This window comes from Euleptes europaea, chromosome 4, assembly GCF_029931775.1.
Source record: "Euleptes europaea isolate rEulEur1 chromosome 4, rEulEur1.hap1, whole genome shotgun sequence".
NCBI lineage: Eukaryota > Metazoa > Chordata > Lepidosauria > Squamata > Sphaerodactylidae > Euleptes > Euleptes europaea.
Window position 1 is genome coordinate 14,195,655 of NC_079315.1, and position 17,599 is coordinate 14,213,253.

The window sequence follows — 17,599 nt, forward strand, 5'->3', positions numbered from 1 at the left end:
GATGTCCGTCCTTTGAATCTGAACATGATATCATTTACGTGTTTTTCACTAGCTTTGCATCGCTTTGGACTTTTTGCTTGAAAACTAGCACGGTAGAAGTGCCTTCTGGCAAAAGATTGTGCCAGCAGTCACCATTTCAGAAGTTGTAGAGCACAAATGTTCCCCTTGGCTTCTTCCGTTTTCCCCACTGTACTTCTTCCTTTTCCTGGATCACATGTAGGTGATCTAGGGCTTCTAGGTCCCTCTTTGCCATCGGCGGGAGCTTTGGTGGGGGCCGATTTGCAAGCACACACCCCCAATAATGTCCTTTCCAAGGTATACCCGGAGGTTACTAGGACACTCTAGCATATTCATCCCAAAATCCTACGGTTTCCACAGCGTTTTTTATTATTATTATTATTTATTTATTTTGAGAGATGTGCTTAGTGTTGCCAGGACCCACTTGCCACCAGCGGGAGGTTTTTGAGGTGGAGCCTGAGGAGGGCAGGGTTTGGGGAGGGACTTCAATGCCATAGAGTCCAGTTGCCAAAACGGCTATTTTCTCCAGGCGAACTGATCTCTGTCGGCTGGAGATCAGTTGTAATAGCAAGAGACCTCCAGCTAGTACCTGGAGGTGGGACTCCTACTTCAATGCCATAGAGTCCAATGGCCAAAGCGGCCCTTTTCTCCAGGCGAACTGATCTCTGTCGGCTGGAGATCAGTTGTAATAGCAGGAGATCTCCAGCTAGTACCTGGATGTTGGCAATCCTACTTCAATGCCATAGAGTCCAATTGCCAAAGCGGCCCTTTTCTCCAGGCGAACTGATCTCTGTCGGCTGGAGATCAGTTGTAATAGCAAGAGACCTCCAGCTAGTACCTGGAGGTGGGACTCCTACTTCAATGCCATAGAGTCCAATGGCCAAAGCGGCCCTTTTCTCCAGGCGAACTGATCTCTGTCGGCTGGAGATCAGTTGTAATAGCAGGAGATCTCCAGCTAGTACCTGGATGTTGGCAATCCTACTTCAATGCCATAGAGTCCAATTGCCAAAGCGGCCCTTTTCTCCAGGCGAACTGATCTCTGTCGGCTGGAGATCAGTTGTAATAGCAGGAGATCTCCAGCTAGTACCAGGAGGTTGGCTACCCTAGATTGCTGGAGCGTCCCCGTCACTCCTGGGTTTCCGTCAGAAGGGACATTATTGTGCCACCCTTTAGCTGGCCTGTTTCCCCCGCTGGCCAGCTGAGGGGCAGCGGGCAGGTCTTTTATTGGCAAGCCCTTGCCCACCATTAGCAGGCACCTGGCAACCCTAGGGTGGTCCCACCCAATCAAGAATCACCTAATGTGATGACATTAACAAAGGTGTATGGAAGGCGTGGCCAAAAACATCACCAGAAACGAGAGGCGTTTCCTACATTGTATCTCATTTAAAAAAATATTAAGTCGTTTTGGCTATTGTTGCTTTTCGTTATTAGCTCCCAATTGTCAGGATTGAGAATTTATTTGAGGAATCTTCCCCCACCTAGTCAAATTAAATGTCTGGGCGTAACTTTATGTAATGCAAGTAGTCATAGGAGAAAGAGGAACACAGAGGCTGTTGTCTGCTCTTTGTCTCAGTACAAATCCCTTCTGTTAAAAAAAAAAAATGAATGGAGCTTCGCATTCCCCAAAAGAGCTTTAGGGGGTGGTGGGGAATGACGTTTTTAAGGGCTGTTTGGTTGTTTAAAAATTGTTGTAAAAGACTATCTTGCATAATATATACAAGTATACATATTGAGCTAGCTAAGACACACTCATCTGGCAGTATCTCTCCATCTCCAGTGGCTAAGCAGAAGCTCTGCTGGCCAAAATCTTCTCCTGACTAGGCCCACTTTTCTACTTAGAGCACCTGGTAGGGTTGCCAGCTCCAGGTTGGGAAATACCTGGAGATTTTAGGTGCCTGCAAGGCTGACAGATTTGGATGTGTGAACCACAAAATGGTCGGATGTAGAAATTATTAATCTGATGAAGCAATCACCAGCGAAACAAAGCTTAAACCGGTGGCTTGTCATATTGTTGACATAATTTCTGGCTGTGATTTTACCACGGTGCTTGCTGCACACGGACTACAATACAGCCTTGAGAAAGAGACATTATTGGTCAGCCACCATCAGCTGACTACGGAGGAGCCCAGTGCTTATACAACACAGAGGATCGCAGCAAGTGAATGTGTTGCTGAAGAGACTTGTGTGACTCTGATGAACAGTAATTCGATCCTGTCTCTTTATAGTTATTTGATAAGCTTGTATTAGTTGTAATATTACAAGGTTTCTTTGTTTATAATGATGATTCTGTGAACTGGAAGTATTTGTCTATGTGAGCATAAGAAAAATATTTATAAAAATAACAAAAGGAATTTTTGTGGCTGCGTGTTGAAATACTGTGTGATAACAGGAGATTTAGCCAACTGCCAGGTAGTAGCAGGAGATCTCCTGCTAATTCAGCTGATCTCCAGCCGATAGAGATCAGATCAGCTGGAGAAAAATGGCCGCTTTGGCCATTGGACTCTATGGCATTGAAGTCCCTCCCCAAACCCCACCCTCCTCAGGCTCCGCCCCAAAAAATCTGCCGCCGGTGGCGAAGAGGGACCTGGCAACCCTTCACAACCGGCGGGAGGTTTTTGGGGCGGAGCCTGAGGAAGGCAGGGTTTGGGGAGGGACTTAAATGCCATAGAGTCCAAAGGCCAAAGCGGCCACTTTCTCCAGGTGAACTGATGTCCATCGGCTGGAGATCAGTTGAAATAGCAGGAGATCTCCTGCTACTACCTGGCAGTTGGCAACCCTAGTGGGGCCTGAGGAGGGCAAGGTTTGGGGAGGGGAGGGACTTCAGTGCCATAGAGTCCAATTGCCAAAGCGTCCATTTTCTCCAGGCGAACCTATCTCAGTCGCCTGGAGATCAGTTGTAACAGCAGGAGATAATCTTCTGTTTTCGTTTCTTATGTCCTACAGCAGAGCAGCCTGCATTGTGGAACAGTGTCGCCTTTCACAGCGGGATTCTGAGCTCAACACGACAAGACTCCACTAGCATCCTGTCTCATAGACATGAACTATAATTGGCATTTCCTGTCCAATAAAGATCCCCAAAGCGCTTTGTGACGCATGGAAAAACAGCCCCGAATATTAATGTTTGCGTCAGCGCAGACCATTTCGATGAAGTATTCCTGTTGGCAACCCAACACTTGCTTCAAAGTAGACCCATATATTTCCATATTTGAGGAGGGAAAGCATACGTATAAATAGTTTTAATAATAAATAAATACATTTTATTGCAAGTGATGACTTCTTGGGATCTAGTATTGGTAGGGTTGCCAGGTCCCTCTTTGCCACCAAAGGGTTTTGGGGTGGAGCCTGAGGAGGGCAAGGTTTGGGGAGGGGAGGGGCTTCAATGCCACAGGGTCCAGTTGCCAAGGCGGCCAAGGCGAACTGTTTTCTGTTGACTGGAGATCAATTGTAATAGCAGATCTCCAGCTAGTACCTGGAGGTTGGCAACCCTAAGTATTGGAACTGGTTGAGTCGTCTTCTCCATTTGATTATTTTCTATGCAAAGAAAAACAAGAATGAAACAAAGCAAGCAAGAAGGGTAGCCTTTTGATAACAGAATACCATTATGAAAATAACACCCCCACTTTCCAGAACATACAACGTCTCTTTACAGCGTTTCGTTCATCTCCAACCCTCTCTTTTGCTCAACAGGGCAATGCTGATACAGATTTCCTTTTAAATAAAAAGGAGGGGGATGCATGCTCAGAGAGAGAGAGAGCGCAAAAGAAGAGCCAGAAAGATTCGATAAGAATCTGGGTGGCCTTGCAGGTGTATTAACAGCCAAGTGTGTGGTCAAAACATCCTCAAACAAGATTCCAGGTTTCCCCCCCAAATATTTGTAAAGCTTGTCTTCTTTCTGTAAGCAGGCTGCTTCTCAGAAGTCAAACGTCCCGTTTCCACCACCCGAGGCTGGGTTTCTGGGGGGTCCTGGGCTTCCCGAGCGCTAAAAAACGCATCTTTGGCCAAGAAGCACAGCAGGCCAGCACCCAGCCTTCAGAGAGCTCATTCGGTGCCCGCTTTCTTGAGACTATAGCTATAGGTCAAGATTCATGAGTTCCTGGGATCCTGAGACCAAGATGCAATTGATTTGCTTAGCCATTTATGATAGAAGTCGTCGTTGGTTTTTATATACCTACTTTCTCTGCTTCTTAAGGAGAATCAAACAGGCTTACGATCTCCTTCCCTTCCTCTCCCCACAGAGTGAGTTCATTTGTTGGAGTTTTCATAACCACACTTGTACAGGGTAAATGTATGAAATTGCCCTCCTGAGCATGCAACTAGACACCATGAGCACACTTGAAGGCCTTTTATGCATGGCTGTTTCACTCGCCTTCACCCCTTTGACGACTTCTTTCAGGAGTCGCAAAGCAGCTTACAACCACCTTCCCTTCCCCTCCCCGCAACAGACACCTTGTGAGGTAGGTGGGGCTGGGAGAGTTCTAAGAGAACTGTGACAAGCCCAAGGTCACTCAGCTGGCTTCAGGTGTAGGCGTGGGGAAACCAACCCGGGGAATCAAACCCGGTTTTCCAGATTAGAGTCCACTGCTCTTAACCACTGCACAACCATTTCTTTACTGTTGTCTCAATTTACCAGGAAGAAAGACTAGGTACAGGGTTCGATTTGTAACTCAAATGCCCACCCCAGGAGTTCACCTGCAAGCCTTCAACCAAGTGGCAATTAATCCAACATGTATTCACAGAACAGGACGTTCCAATGGGCTCATTTAATCAAAGCATCACACCCCACTTAGTCTGCCCACAGCAAATTTTTCATCTCAGAGTATGAGCAGAATCTCCGTATTGGCAGCTGGATGGTCGTCCGCAGGAGATTGCTGGTCACAGCAGGGCAGAGAAAGAGATCACAGTGTCCCATCGAGCAGAATGCATTTATTTCCCAGTGTAAAATCTTGAGAATGTCTTGGTTTCCCAGATGTTGATTCCAGGGGTTTGACTTTCCCAGAGGGGTCCCATCAGGTCTGCATTCCTTTCTGCCTTGAGAGCGACATACAGTGGGGTGAGGGTTTCTCATGATCATACAAGGAAGCAAAGTCTGGTGGTCTTCCCAGCTTTTTAAGGAACATCCTCAGCTGACTGAACCTTTCTGAAGCTACCAGAAGTTTAATCAAAGTGAACTGTAACTGAAGAGTGTTGGGAGATCTTTATTAAGTTTATAGCCCATTCCTCCCCAACAAATCAGGCTCGGAGCAGCTCACATCAATATACTCAACAGATACAATTGCTTTAAAACACCGTCATGCATATAATAAATAGAATTCCTATTAAAACTAATAGGCGCCAGCACGGTGTAGTGGTTAAGAGCGGTGGTCTGGAGCGGTGGGCTCTGATCTGGAGAACCAGGTTTGATTCCCCACTCCTACACATGAAGCCAGCAGGGTGACCTTAGCCTAGTCACAGCTCTCAGCCCCATCTACCTCACAGGGTGTCTGTTGTGGGGAGAGGAAGGGAGAGTGATTGTATGCCAGTTTGAGTCTCCCTTAAGTGGTAGAGGAAGTCGGCATATAAAAACCAACTCTTCTTCTTCTTCTTCTAAAATCAACATATGCATTATCAAAAAATCCAAGCGCCAGCAGAATCCTGTAGAAATCTTCAGTCAGGAGAGAGGCTGGTGGGCAAGATGGAAGCCAGGCTAGTTGTACCAGAAGCCGCAACAGGGAGGCCAGTTTAGATGGAAACCGTTGCTGTCCTCAGCCGTTGCTGTCCTCAACACCTCCGTCTTGCAGGCTCTGCGAAACTGTGCTAAGCCCCGCAGCAGGGCCCTGGTCTCATTCGACAGAGTTTCCCCAGGCCGGGGCCAGAGCCGAAAAGGCCCTGGCCGAGGACAGCCGGACACTTCTCGGGCCGGGGACCACCCGCAAGTTGTCATTTGACAAGTGTACACATGAAGCTGCCTTATTCTGAATCAGACCCTTGGTCCATTTGAGTCAGTATGGTCTACTCTGACCGGCAGCGGCTCTCCAGGGTCTCTCACATCACCTCCTTGCCTAGTCCCTTTAACTGGAGGTGCCGGGGATTGAACCTGGGACCTTCTGCAAGAAAGTAATGCCCTCTGAGGGATGCAAGAGCATAATGCCCTCTGAGGGGTGTATCTGGAGAGGCGGTCCCGAAGGTACGACGGTCCCAGACCGTTTAGGGCCTTAAAGGTCAAAAGCAAAACCTGCTGTCCCTATACATGCTTTTCAGCAGTTGTTATAATCTTGTGACTGAGGACCGGGTTATCACCTCCGCCCACCCAAAGACAAGAAAACAAAGCCAGCCTGCTGCGGTCATTATTTAATAGACAATTCCCAGGTGCCGTTCCAATATGTTGATCTTCAAGAGGGGGAGAGTCCGATGGCCAAAGCGGCCATTTTCTCCAGGGGCACCGATCTCTATCGGCTGGAGATCAGTTGCAATAGCTGGAGATCTCCAGCTAGTACCTGGAGGTTAGGAATGCAAAGTAAATGCACCAGCAAAATTACATCCCCCCAATCAGGAAACTATAATGCGAAATTGCTTTTTAGAAAAACCTATTGAGAATAAATTCTCACTAACACAACCTCAGTTGAGCAGACGGAAAATTTACAATTGGTCTTAAAGTAGACCCAATGTGACGACGCAAAGGCGTTACAAGGAAATAAATATAGGCAAAATTGCTCAGTTCCTTTCAAGTCCATACATATAAAGTGCAACAGTTAGGCAACGGAGATGGCCTAATTGCGTCGTCATATTGGGTCTATTTTTAAGACCAATTGTAAATTTTCTGTCTGCTCAACTGAGGTTGTGTTAGTGAGAATTTATTCTCAATATGTTTTTCTAAAAAGCAATTTCGCATTATAGTTTCCCGCTTGGGGGTGTAATTTTGCTGGTGCATTTACTTGGCAATCCTAAACTCCTGAGTAGCACTTGTAGCCGTTTTTGACTAGTGCCTGGAGGTTGGCAACCTTAGCTGGCGGGGCTTTCTCATGGGAGAAAGCCATGGCTGACTTGAGCCGGAAGGTCTGCCTCTTCCCATGGCAATGATGCACCCCGGGGGACACATTTCCTCCCCATCGCTGAAGCAATGGAACAAAGGGTCACAGCCTAGTCCGTTTCAGCACGCCCATAAAGACCTCTGTCATTCTAGCCTGAGACCAAAACTGCAGCAGAAAGCATGTAGACTGCATAAAACTTGGGAGTGGCCCATTAGCACTAAGGGGGTGTTGTTCTTCTTAAGGCTCAAAATATGGCATTGGCAGCCCAGTAGCTTGCGTTGGGAATAGCCCCATTCCCTCCGGAATGGCATTAAAACCCAAAGCCAGCTTTCCCCTGCCTGAAAATTGCAATCTCTCTCTTCGCCCTCGCCCTGTAATTCTTGTATATGGGTTGAAAAGAATCAGTAATTCTTGTATATGGGTTGAAAAGCCCTATGGGGCTCTCCCCTTACGCCCCATGCAGAGGAAGATTGCATCTTGGCTTAGGTCAGCGTCCCAGCGGTGCTTCCAAACAGGAAGCAGCTGTTTCTCATTGTTCGCCCCAGGCCACCGCTGCCTGGATGAAGTTGACATTTTGGGACCAGAGAGACATTTGAGTCCCCCCCCCCTTCCCCAGCGCATAAGCAGCAATGCGGACATCGTCACCCACTAGCCCTGTTCTCAAGTTACAGCAAACACACAATGCATGTTCAGTGGACACTTGCTTTTCCTTTCTACGTGAGCTAGGGTTGCCAACCTCCAGGTACCAGCTGGAGATCTCCTGCTATTACAACCGATCTCCAGCCCATAGAGATCAGTTTCCCTGGAGAAAATGGCCACTTTGGCAATTGGACTCTATGGCATTGAAGTCCCTCCCCTCCCCAAACCCCACCCTCCTCAGGCTCCGCTCCAAAAACCTCCCGCCGGTGGCAAAGAGGGACCTGGCAACCCTAACATGAGTGTGTATTCTCATGTTTAACTCATGCACAGCAGAATGCATGGTTGAAAGTGTCCTTTTATCCGGGAAGTCGTCCCCAATTTCATTTACAAAGTTTCATTTATGAAGGTTATTTTCATAAAGTTCAGGCTTTCTTACATACAGGTGTGCACACATACATGCATAGGGTTGCCAGCTCCGGGTTGGGAAATACCTGGATATTTTGGGGGTGGAGCCTGAGGAGGGCGAGGTTTGGGGAGGGGAGGGACTTCAATGCCATACAGTCCAAAGGCCAAAGCGGCCATTTTTCTCCAGGTGAGCTGATCTCTATCAGCTGGAGATCAGTTGTAACTGCGGGAGATCTCCATCCACCACTTGGAGGTTAGCAAGTTTCCAGCTGCAGTTTCCAGGTTGTCTTTAAGCACAGCCCAGCATAGAGCATGTTACAATAAGCCAACTGTGAAGTTACAAAAGGTTGCATCAACAGGACCAGATCAGCTGAGTAAGCCAAGAGAGCCGGCGTGGTGTAGTGGCTAAGAGCGGTGGTTTGGAGCGGCGGAGGCTAATCTGGTGAACTGGATTTGTTTCCCCACTCCTACAGGTGAAGCCAGCTGGGTGACCTTGGGCTAGTCACACTCTCTTAGCCCCACCTACCTCACATGGTGTCTGTTGTGGGGAAGGGAAGGTGATTGTAAGCTGGTTTGATTCTCCCTTAAGTGGTAGAGAAAGTCGGCATATAAAAACCAACTCTGCTTCTTCTTTTTCTTCTAAGAAAGGAGAGAGCTGGAGAAGGAGAGGCAGCGAATAGAAGGTGCTCCTGGTAAGGTTGCCAACCTCCAGGTGGTGGCTGGAGATCTCCCACTATTACAAGTGTTCTCCAGGTGATAGAGATCAGTTCCCCTGGAGAAAATGGCCGCTTTGGCAATTGAACTCCCTTCCCTCTCCATACCCCGCCTTCCTCCGACTCCACTGCCAAAATCTCCAGGTATTTCCAAACCAGGAGCTGGCAACCCTAGCTCTTGGCCACTGCGTCACTGCGCTGTTGTTAAAAAGACTTAGATATTTGTTTTGTGTTGGAAAATAAAAAGATATTTTTTTGAAAAAGACTTAGATATTTGTTGCCTGATCATCCACGTTTTGTTTTTTAGGACCCTCCATTGTGACACCTCCTAAAGACATCTGGAATGTCACCGGGGCGCAGATTTACCTGAGCTGCGAGGTCATTGGAATTCCTACCCCTGTACTTACCTGGAATAAGGTTAGTGATAAATTTCGAAAATGATCTAACTGACGGGGGATCCTCATCTTGTTGCCCCTGCAGGCATTTTGGAATCCTGAACCCTTCTGTAGCACCAAGAGGAACCGGGTCTCAGCTGTTTGCTTTAGGGAAGAGACCCTGTTGGGTTTCTGGTTCTGAAAAAAGGAGAGGCTTTACCCCTTCCAAATGGAGAGATTTTTAAGGCTAGACAAAATACCAAACCAAGGAATCATATATCTAGCTAGTTATCGGTGTTTCACCCTGTCTAGTCAATTTTTATCCCACCTTTACTCCAAGGAGCTCAGGGTAGTATTTGTGGCTCTCCTCCCCCCCACATTTTATCTCCTCAACAACCCTGTGAGGTAGGCGAGGCTGAGAAAGAGTGACCCCAAAATACAAAAAGCATTTGGCTAAGGGACAATACTCATAGACCGTTTATGCTTGGTAATTAGCAGCGCGTCCCAGGCTGAAGTGCCCCGCATATTTTTTTTAGTTCTTCACGCTGAACCGTCGTTCTAGACGTCACTGCAAAGCCAGCGCATACCTGCTTTGCATTACTTAAGATCCCCTTTGACGCGACCTTTTTTCTTTGCACTGCCCCCGCCTCGAAGCATCCACTCAAGGAAGCATGAAGATGTAAGCACTTGTTTGCACTGAAAGTCCGGTAGCCACATCAAGAGACAGGTAGTCCAAAAGAGTTGGTTTATTGGTAGCAGGTATGCAGAGCTTAGAGATCAAAAGGCAGGAACGAAGGGGGATGGGAGTGCATTTGGTTATATGGCGTTTTACAGACAGAGTACAGTCACATCATGATAACACAGGCAGCTCGGCCGTGCCAGGCTCCCACAAGCCTCAGACCCTGGGAAGCAAAGCAAAGGCAGCTGGGGGCCTTGAGCCAAAGTCGAAACGAAGGAATTCAAAGTCAGCCTGACAGAAGAATCACAGCTGCCGGGTTAGCTATGCAAATGATGATTGCTAATAGCTATGCAAATGAAGGAACAAAGGAGCAGGCGAGTGGGCGGTGGGATTTGTTTGACTTTCTCCTCTTGCATTGGGACAGTGAATAGGCATTTTCAAGATCAGATTTGAAAAAGGAGCTTTGAACGAGCATCAAAATTGACCCTGCATAAATGGCTATAGATTTAATTATGTACCAACATTATACCGTATATACTCGCGTATAAGCCGAGTTTTTCAGCCCCAAAAATGGGGGGAGGGAGGAGGGAGGAGGGAGGGGGGAAACTTACCGCCGTCGCCGCCGCCGCCGGGCCCGTGCCGCTTCCTGCCGCCGGGAGCGGCCTGGGGCAGCCTCCTGCAGCTGCAGGATGGCTGCCTCGGCCCCCCCGGCCCCCGCCGCCATTTTTCCCGGGCTGAAGGGGCCATGGGAAGCCTCCTGCAGCCGCAGGAAGGCTGCCCCGGCCCTTCCCGACCCGCCCCGCCATTTTTCCCGGGCGGGAGGGGCCATGGGAACCCTCCTGCAGCCGCAGGATGGCTGCCCAAGGCCCCCCCCGCCCCCCGCTGCCATTTTTTTTGGGGGGGAGGGGCCTTGGGCAGCCTCCTGCAGCCGCAGGAAGGCTGCCCAGGCCCCCCCGGGCCGCGCCGCCGCCGGACCCTCGCCGCGAGAGCCTTTCAGGTAAGCCTGCGGGGGGGGAGGGGTTATAAGCCGACCCTCGGCTTATACGCGGGTGCCTAATTTTTCCCCATTTTTGGGGAGAAATTAGGCACCTCGGCTTATACGCGGGTCGGCTTATACACGGGTATATACGGTAACTACCTATATATGCTGACTGAAATACATTCAAAGTAACAATACACTATAAATCTATTGGCATAGAATCAAGAGTCCATATACAATCCTTGAGCTTGTTCTTCCATATGTTGTGGATATCTCTTCAATGATGCAACACCAATAGATCAGTTAATAAACAAAGTTATAAATCATCTCTTCAGTATCAGGAGAAAAAGGGCTATAAATAATCTCTTAAATACTAGACGGGTTGCCGGCTCCTGATCCCGTTTCGTAAAAATCTTCATCAGAACTTCACATCAGTCTTATTTGTCCAAAATGATATGTAATCTGACAAATTTCTCGTTCCATTTTTCAATAACCTTCATGGCAGAATGAAGAATTGAACCTGGGTCTCCCAGATCCTAATCCCACACTACACCACACCAGCAAATGGCCGTAACACACCAGCCTGGGATGAACTCTGGGCTTTACTAATCAATCAGCTGACAGGAAGTGACCCAATACTCCCTGGTTGTTGTTGTTTTCCTGTCCCATTCAAGACCCTTTGGATATTATCTCAAGACTCAATAAGCGAGCTGGTGCCAGGAAATACCCTGGCTGGTGCCATCTTGGGGCTTTTCTTCTGCAAGTTCCATTGAACTGAATGGGCACTGTGCCAGAGCACCGCCCAGCTCTTCTGCACATGGATCCATTCATTTTGACTGCCGTGCCAAAAAACCTAGCAGTGCCCTTCATGTGGAGGAGGTAGAATTAGGCAATTATCATAGGCTGAGGAGCAGGAGAAATGAGGCAGTCGTAAAAACAATTTTTGAGCGATTACTCACAGCGAGAGCTTATCGTGAGAGCATTCCAGCTGCAAGAAGAAAGAAGGGATTAAACAAGATGGGGAGGGGAGTATATTGCCAGGCCAACCACTCCCTCGGGGCTTTAAGGAATAACTACGATGACTAGAGGGAGAAGCTCTTAAAAACAATCACCAGCAAAATGAGAAGAAACGGGATCAGGTAGCGTGTATCAGCGCAGGAGGAAAAAAATCTCCCTTTGCTTTCTGGCTCCCCTTTTCAGTCGGTTTTCCTTCAGCTTCTGTTTGCCTTGCCCTTGGGCTTTAGAAATCAAGCTCCGTTGCACTTTACCATATTTGGCCTCGGCGGGGAGAGGAATGTGTGAGCTCGAGTGCATTCGAGAGGCTCCGAAAACATTTTAAATGCACTAGGCAGAGTTCTAGGCATCCGCCACGGTACTCGTGTGTGTGTGGTAGCGTGGGAAGAGAAGAGGAGGAGGAGGAGGAGAGGAGGAGAATTTTATGTTGCCTTAGTTTCTAGCGGAGAGGTGAAGAACCGGAGAGGCATCTTGGGAAGCCCTTGGCTTTTGCCCAACTATCCTTGTTTGTTCCATAAATTATCCAGAAGATGCTTCTCTCCCATCCTTGGCCTCTCAGCCATACGCTCACATGCGCTGAATAATGCACTTTCAGTCCACTTTCAATGTACTGACCAACACTCGCTGTGAAACTGACCAAATCAGCAGCCACATACCGTATATACTCGCGTATAAGCCGCGTTTTTCAGCCCCAAAAATGGGCTGAAAAAGCCGGCCTCGGCTTATACGCGGGTCAATACGGGGGGGAGGAGGGAGGGGGGAAACTTACCGCCGCCGCCGCCGGGCCCGTGCCGCTTCCTCCCGCCGGGAGCAGCCTGGGGCAGCCTCCTGCAGCCGCAGGAAGGCTGCCCCGGCCCCTCCGGCCCCCGCCGCCATTTTTCCCGGGCAGGAGGGGCCTTGGGCAGCCATCCTGCGGCTGCAGGAGGCTTCCCAAGGCCCCCCCGCCGCCATTTTTTTCGGGCGGGAGGGGCCTTGGGCAGCCTCCTGCAGCCGCAGGAAGGCTGCTCCGGGTCCCCCTGGGTCTCGCCGCCGCTTCCTCCCGCCGGGAGCGGCCTGGGGCAGCCTCCTGCAGCCGCAGGAAGGCTGCCCAGGCCCCCCCGGGCCGCGCCGCCGCCGGACCCTCGCCGCTGGAGAGCTTTTCAGGTAAGCCTGCGGGTGGGGAGGGGTTATAAGCCGACCCTCGGCTTATACGCGGGTGCCTAATTTTTCCCCATTTTTGGGGAGAAATTAGGCACCTCGGCTTATACGCGGGTCGGCTTATACATGGGTATATACGGTAGGTCTTTTGTGATTATTGCAGCATTCTGGTTAGTCGCAAACAAACAAACAAAAAACCCTGGTTTGATCAGGCTGAGTTCTGAAACTGACCAACACTCACTGTGAAACTGACCAAATAAGCAGCCTTAAAGTATTCCAGTTTTGAGGGGAAGGTTTGGATGAAGGGGGAAGACAAGTGGGAGGGAGAAGGAAGAATGGGTGTAGGGGGAAACCCCTGAATTGACAAGGATGCCTAGGACCAGCTTTTGATTTGGGATCAAGGCAGACATTAAACTTGGGGTAAAACAGCATCCACAAAGCGTGGGGGAAATGAGAGGGGAGAGCAAGGTGATTTCTAAAGGTCGGAAAATGCATGCATAATGAAAACATGACAGAAAAAACCCATGCATAAAAGGCCAAAGACAGCCAAATGTTTGCTAGCCTGTTGACTAACTAGAGGGTCACTTCATTGATTCCTGCCCCCTTCTCCTTCTCCACCAGATAGCGAAGGGTCAGAGGACAGAGCTGCTGCCAGGAGATCGGGAGAATCTAGCCATCCAGACTCGCGGGGGTCCAGAGAAGCACGAAGTGACAGGGTGGGTGTTGGTAAGTACTGGCTCTCTTTCTCTTTCCAGCTAAGGCCGTTCTGTGCACTTTGGAGAGGCTGGCAGCTTGTTTCAGGGAAGGAGCTGGTGCTGTCGAGGTGGGCATGTAAATATTTCAATAAGTAAAAATAAATGAATAATAAGTATGCATACTGGGGTGGGCAAGTTCCTGCTTTTCTTGGTCCTCTGGATGTCTGCCAGTGAGCGTACCTGTGTAAAATCTAACACATACCAGCCCGAATTGTATAGTTGATTCCCAGATCACATAAGGGAGAGCAGTTGGGTTGTTGGGTTGGATGTCATGGATCTGTGGCACTAACAGCAGCATTTACCCCTGTGTAGGAAACCTTCCTCTGATGTAAGAGCTTCTTCCTAGTAGAATTAGAGGAAGGCTTTTTGCGCTGGTGGAGGGTGTCACCGTTATTGGAATAGATCTGCAGACTTCAACCCCTTGATAACTAGGGTTGCCAGCTCTGGGTTCGGAAACACCTGGAGATGTTGAGGGCGGAGCCTAGAGAGGATGAGATTTGGGGAGGGGAGGGACCTCAGCAGGATATAAAGCCATAGAATCCATCCTCCAAAGCAGCCATTTTCTCCAGGGGAGCTGATCTTGGCACGCGGAGATCAGTTGTAATAGTGGGAGATCTCCAGGTGCTACCTGGAGGTTGGCAACCCTATTGATAACATAGGCTTTATGCAAAAAAAAAATGTATTGCATATATAGTGGCTTGTGTTCTGCCAGTCTGCGGAGCAAATTTTGCCGTTTTCCTCCATTAAGTATTATGAAAAATTGTGAGGTAAAAAAACAAAACACAGTTATTCACCAATTCATCTTAGATCACTTCTTACACCGCTTTCCTGTCCTGGTTTTGCTTTTGTATCCATGCGGCTCTTCCTGTCTTACATTTTCAGCAGGTTTGATCTTATTCTAAAGCTAGAATAACAACAGCTGCCGTTCCACACAAATTGATAAACGGTCCGTTTTTATGTTTTCCCGTAGTCTCCTAAGATCTTGTAAGCTTTGTTTACTTGTGTTAAAAGCCACGGTTTCCTCTGTTCTTCTTCAGGACGGGGAAGTTTTGTCCCCATCTTTTGCTTGCAAGGGTCCGTGTAGCACAGACAGAACCTTCAGCAGATTGTACGCCCACACAGGATTGTCTGACAAGAAAAGTTCAGCCAGCGGTCTGGGAATAAAGCACAATCTTCTCACCCCACCCCAAATACTGTGAAATTTGTACAAACTGACCCCTTTAAAAAAAAAAAAACAGTCCCTTCTCATAGACTCATGGAATCATAGAGCTGGAAGGTACCACCAGGGTCATCTAGTCCAACCCCCTGCACAATGCAGGAAATTCACAGCTACCTCCCTCCCAAACCCCCAGTGACCCCTACTCCATGCCCAGAAGATGGCCAAGATGCCCTCTCTCTCATCATCTGCTTAAGGTCATAGAATCAGCATTGCTGACAGATGGACATCTAACCTCTTCTTAAAAACCTCCAGGGAAGGAGAGCTCACCACCTCCCGAGGAAGCCTGTTCCACTGAGGAACTGCTCTGTTAGCAAATTCTTCCTGATGTCTAGACGGAAACTCTTTTGATTTAATTTCAACCCGTAGGTTCTGGTCCAACCTTGAGCAACAGAAAACAACTCGGCACCCTCCTCTATATGACAGCCCTTCAAGTACTTGAAGATGGTTCTCATATCCCCTCTCAGTCTTCTCCTCTTCAGGCTAAACAGACCCAGCTCCTTCAACCTTTACTCATAAGACCTGGTCTCCACGTTTGAAGCTGAAGGAGCCTTCTCTGATGAAAAGAAGGAGCCTTAGGCTGGTGGGAGGCTTCAAACCTGGCTGCCAGGAGCAGTAGGACACAAGCGAAGATTTCTGGCCTCTGCAACTAATCCTGTCAAATTCATTCACAGCCAACATTGCCGCAGTCTGTATTTTTCTTCGTTTAAGAACACAATCCTCAAACATATAATTCCTGTTGCTATCAAGAAAGTATCAAGTGGCGATAAGATCCAGGCAGGATTTTTTTGGGCGGCATGTTTCATAACAAGTTGTTTTCAAGCTGTCTTCCGTGGAGCCCCAGAGACACTGCCTTAGACCAGTGGTCGGCAAACCGCGGCTCCCGAGCCGCATGCGGCTCTTTGGCCCATTGAGTGCGGCTCCCCGCCTCCCACGCCCCCGTCCATCGGCTGATGCGGCTCCTCCGCATCCCCGCGCCCAGCCAGGCAGAGGCGCCGCACTTCCGCCGGGCTCCAGCGCGCCCCAGGTGGGAGGAGCCAGCCGGCGAGCGGGAGGCAGCGCCCCCCGTCCCCCGTCCTCCCCTCGTTGTCTGCGAGGGGTGGAAGAGTCGGCGGAGTCGTCGGTTTGTCGTCCCGCATTGGCCGGCCAACTCGGGACAAAATCCTCAACCCTGGCTGAGCGTGGGTGGATGTTTGGCTGACCAGGGGGGGGGGAGAGATAGTGGAGCCGGCTTCTTGGGAGGGGCTGTGGCTCAGGGGTCGGCGCGGACAGGCGAGACCTTCACCCTGCCAGTGAATGGGAGGTTTTGCCTTGGATTTGCCACTCAGATGCACATTTTCCCCATCCAGATTCTCAAAACTCTGCATGGGGGTTATTGGCCATTTGTGAATGGGAGGTTTTGCCTTGGATTTGCCACTCAGATGCACAACTCAACAATAAGCCCCCCTGCAGAGTTTTGAGAATGCAGATGGGGAAAATGTACAGTGTTTGTCAGTCATTGTCGTGATTTAATGTTATGGATACCTTACTTACTTTTTTCCCTCCTCAGAGGCCATGTCTACCCACTGGCTTTCTTGGCGGTAGACCTGGACTCCGAGGAGGGGAAAAAGTCCCCCTTCAGAGGCCAGGTCTACCAATTGGCTTCTATGGGCCTCCGGAGGCCAGGTCTACTGCCAAGAAAGCCAATGGGTAGACCTGGCCTCCCAATGGGACTCAGCCGGAGGCCAGGTCTACCAATAGGCTTTTATGGCGGTAGACCAGGCCTCTAGACGAGGACTTGGGATGGGGAGGGGGAAATGGCAGGGACTTACAATTTAATTTTTATCGATAAATAAGATCACTATTAGGTATGATATCAAGTTTTATTCAGTGTACCTATAGTTTAATTAAGACTTAAAACTTTAATTAAAGTTTATTAAGTTAATAAACACTGTACCTACCTATATAGTTTAAGTTTAAGAAATTTGGCTCTCAAAAGAAATCTCAATCGTTGTACTGTTGATATTTGGCTCTTTTGACTAATGAGTTTGCCGACCCCTGCTTTACACACTTCTTAATAACCATATTGTTAATTCATAGGGTTGCCAACTGCCAGGTAGTGTTTTAGCAAAAACAACCTATTATAGTGTAAATCAGATTGCAAAAAGTTGCAAGTTTTGTTGTTACTGCCCTCCTAGACGAACCTAAGGAGGAAAAAAACTCAGTTCCCAACCTCCAGGACTGGTCTAGAGAAAAAAATTCTCTGTTGCCACCCTCCAGGAATGGCCTGGAGGAAAGAGTGTTTGCCAGTCTCAAGGGCTTCTCTAGACTGAAATTCTGTGGTTGCCAACCTCCAAAACCATGGCACAATGGAAGGAAATATTTGAATTAACTTCCAGGCAGTAGCAGGAGATCTCCTGCTAATTCAACTGATCTCCAGCCGATAGAGATCAGATCACCTGGAGAAAAATGGCCGCTTTGGCAAATGAACTCTATGGCATTGAAGTCCCTCCCCTCCCCAAACCCCGCCCTCCTCAGGCTCCACCCCCAAAGTCTCCTGCCAGTGGCAAAGAGGGACCTGGCAACCCTATTAATTCAGGAGGAACTTTCTTGAAGGGTTGGTTGCCCTCTTCGCCACTGGCAGGAGATTTTTGGGGCGGAGCCGGAGGAGGGCGGGGTTTGGG

General features: G+C 49.0%; 1 protein-coding gene across 1 annotated transcript in view; it reads left to right on the plus strand.

Moving 5' to 3' along the window:
• The window catches only part of IGFBP7 (insulin like growth factor binding protein 7), a gene marked incomplete at its 5' end in the record, with an annotated part of 37,059 nt that overhangs the window by 15,939 nt on the left and 3,521 nt on the right, over nucleotides 1–17,599 (plus strand). Inside the window, 2 exons of the mRNA XM_056848499.1 lie at nucleotides 9,090–9,199; nucleotides 13,587–13,691. Coding sequence (XP_056704477.1) covers nucleotides 9,090–9,199; nucleotides 13,587–13,691 — 215 coding nt within the window. The remainder of the gene's footprint in view (nucleotides 1–9,089; nucleotides 9,200–13,586; nucleotides 13,692–17,599) is intronic.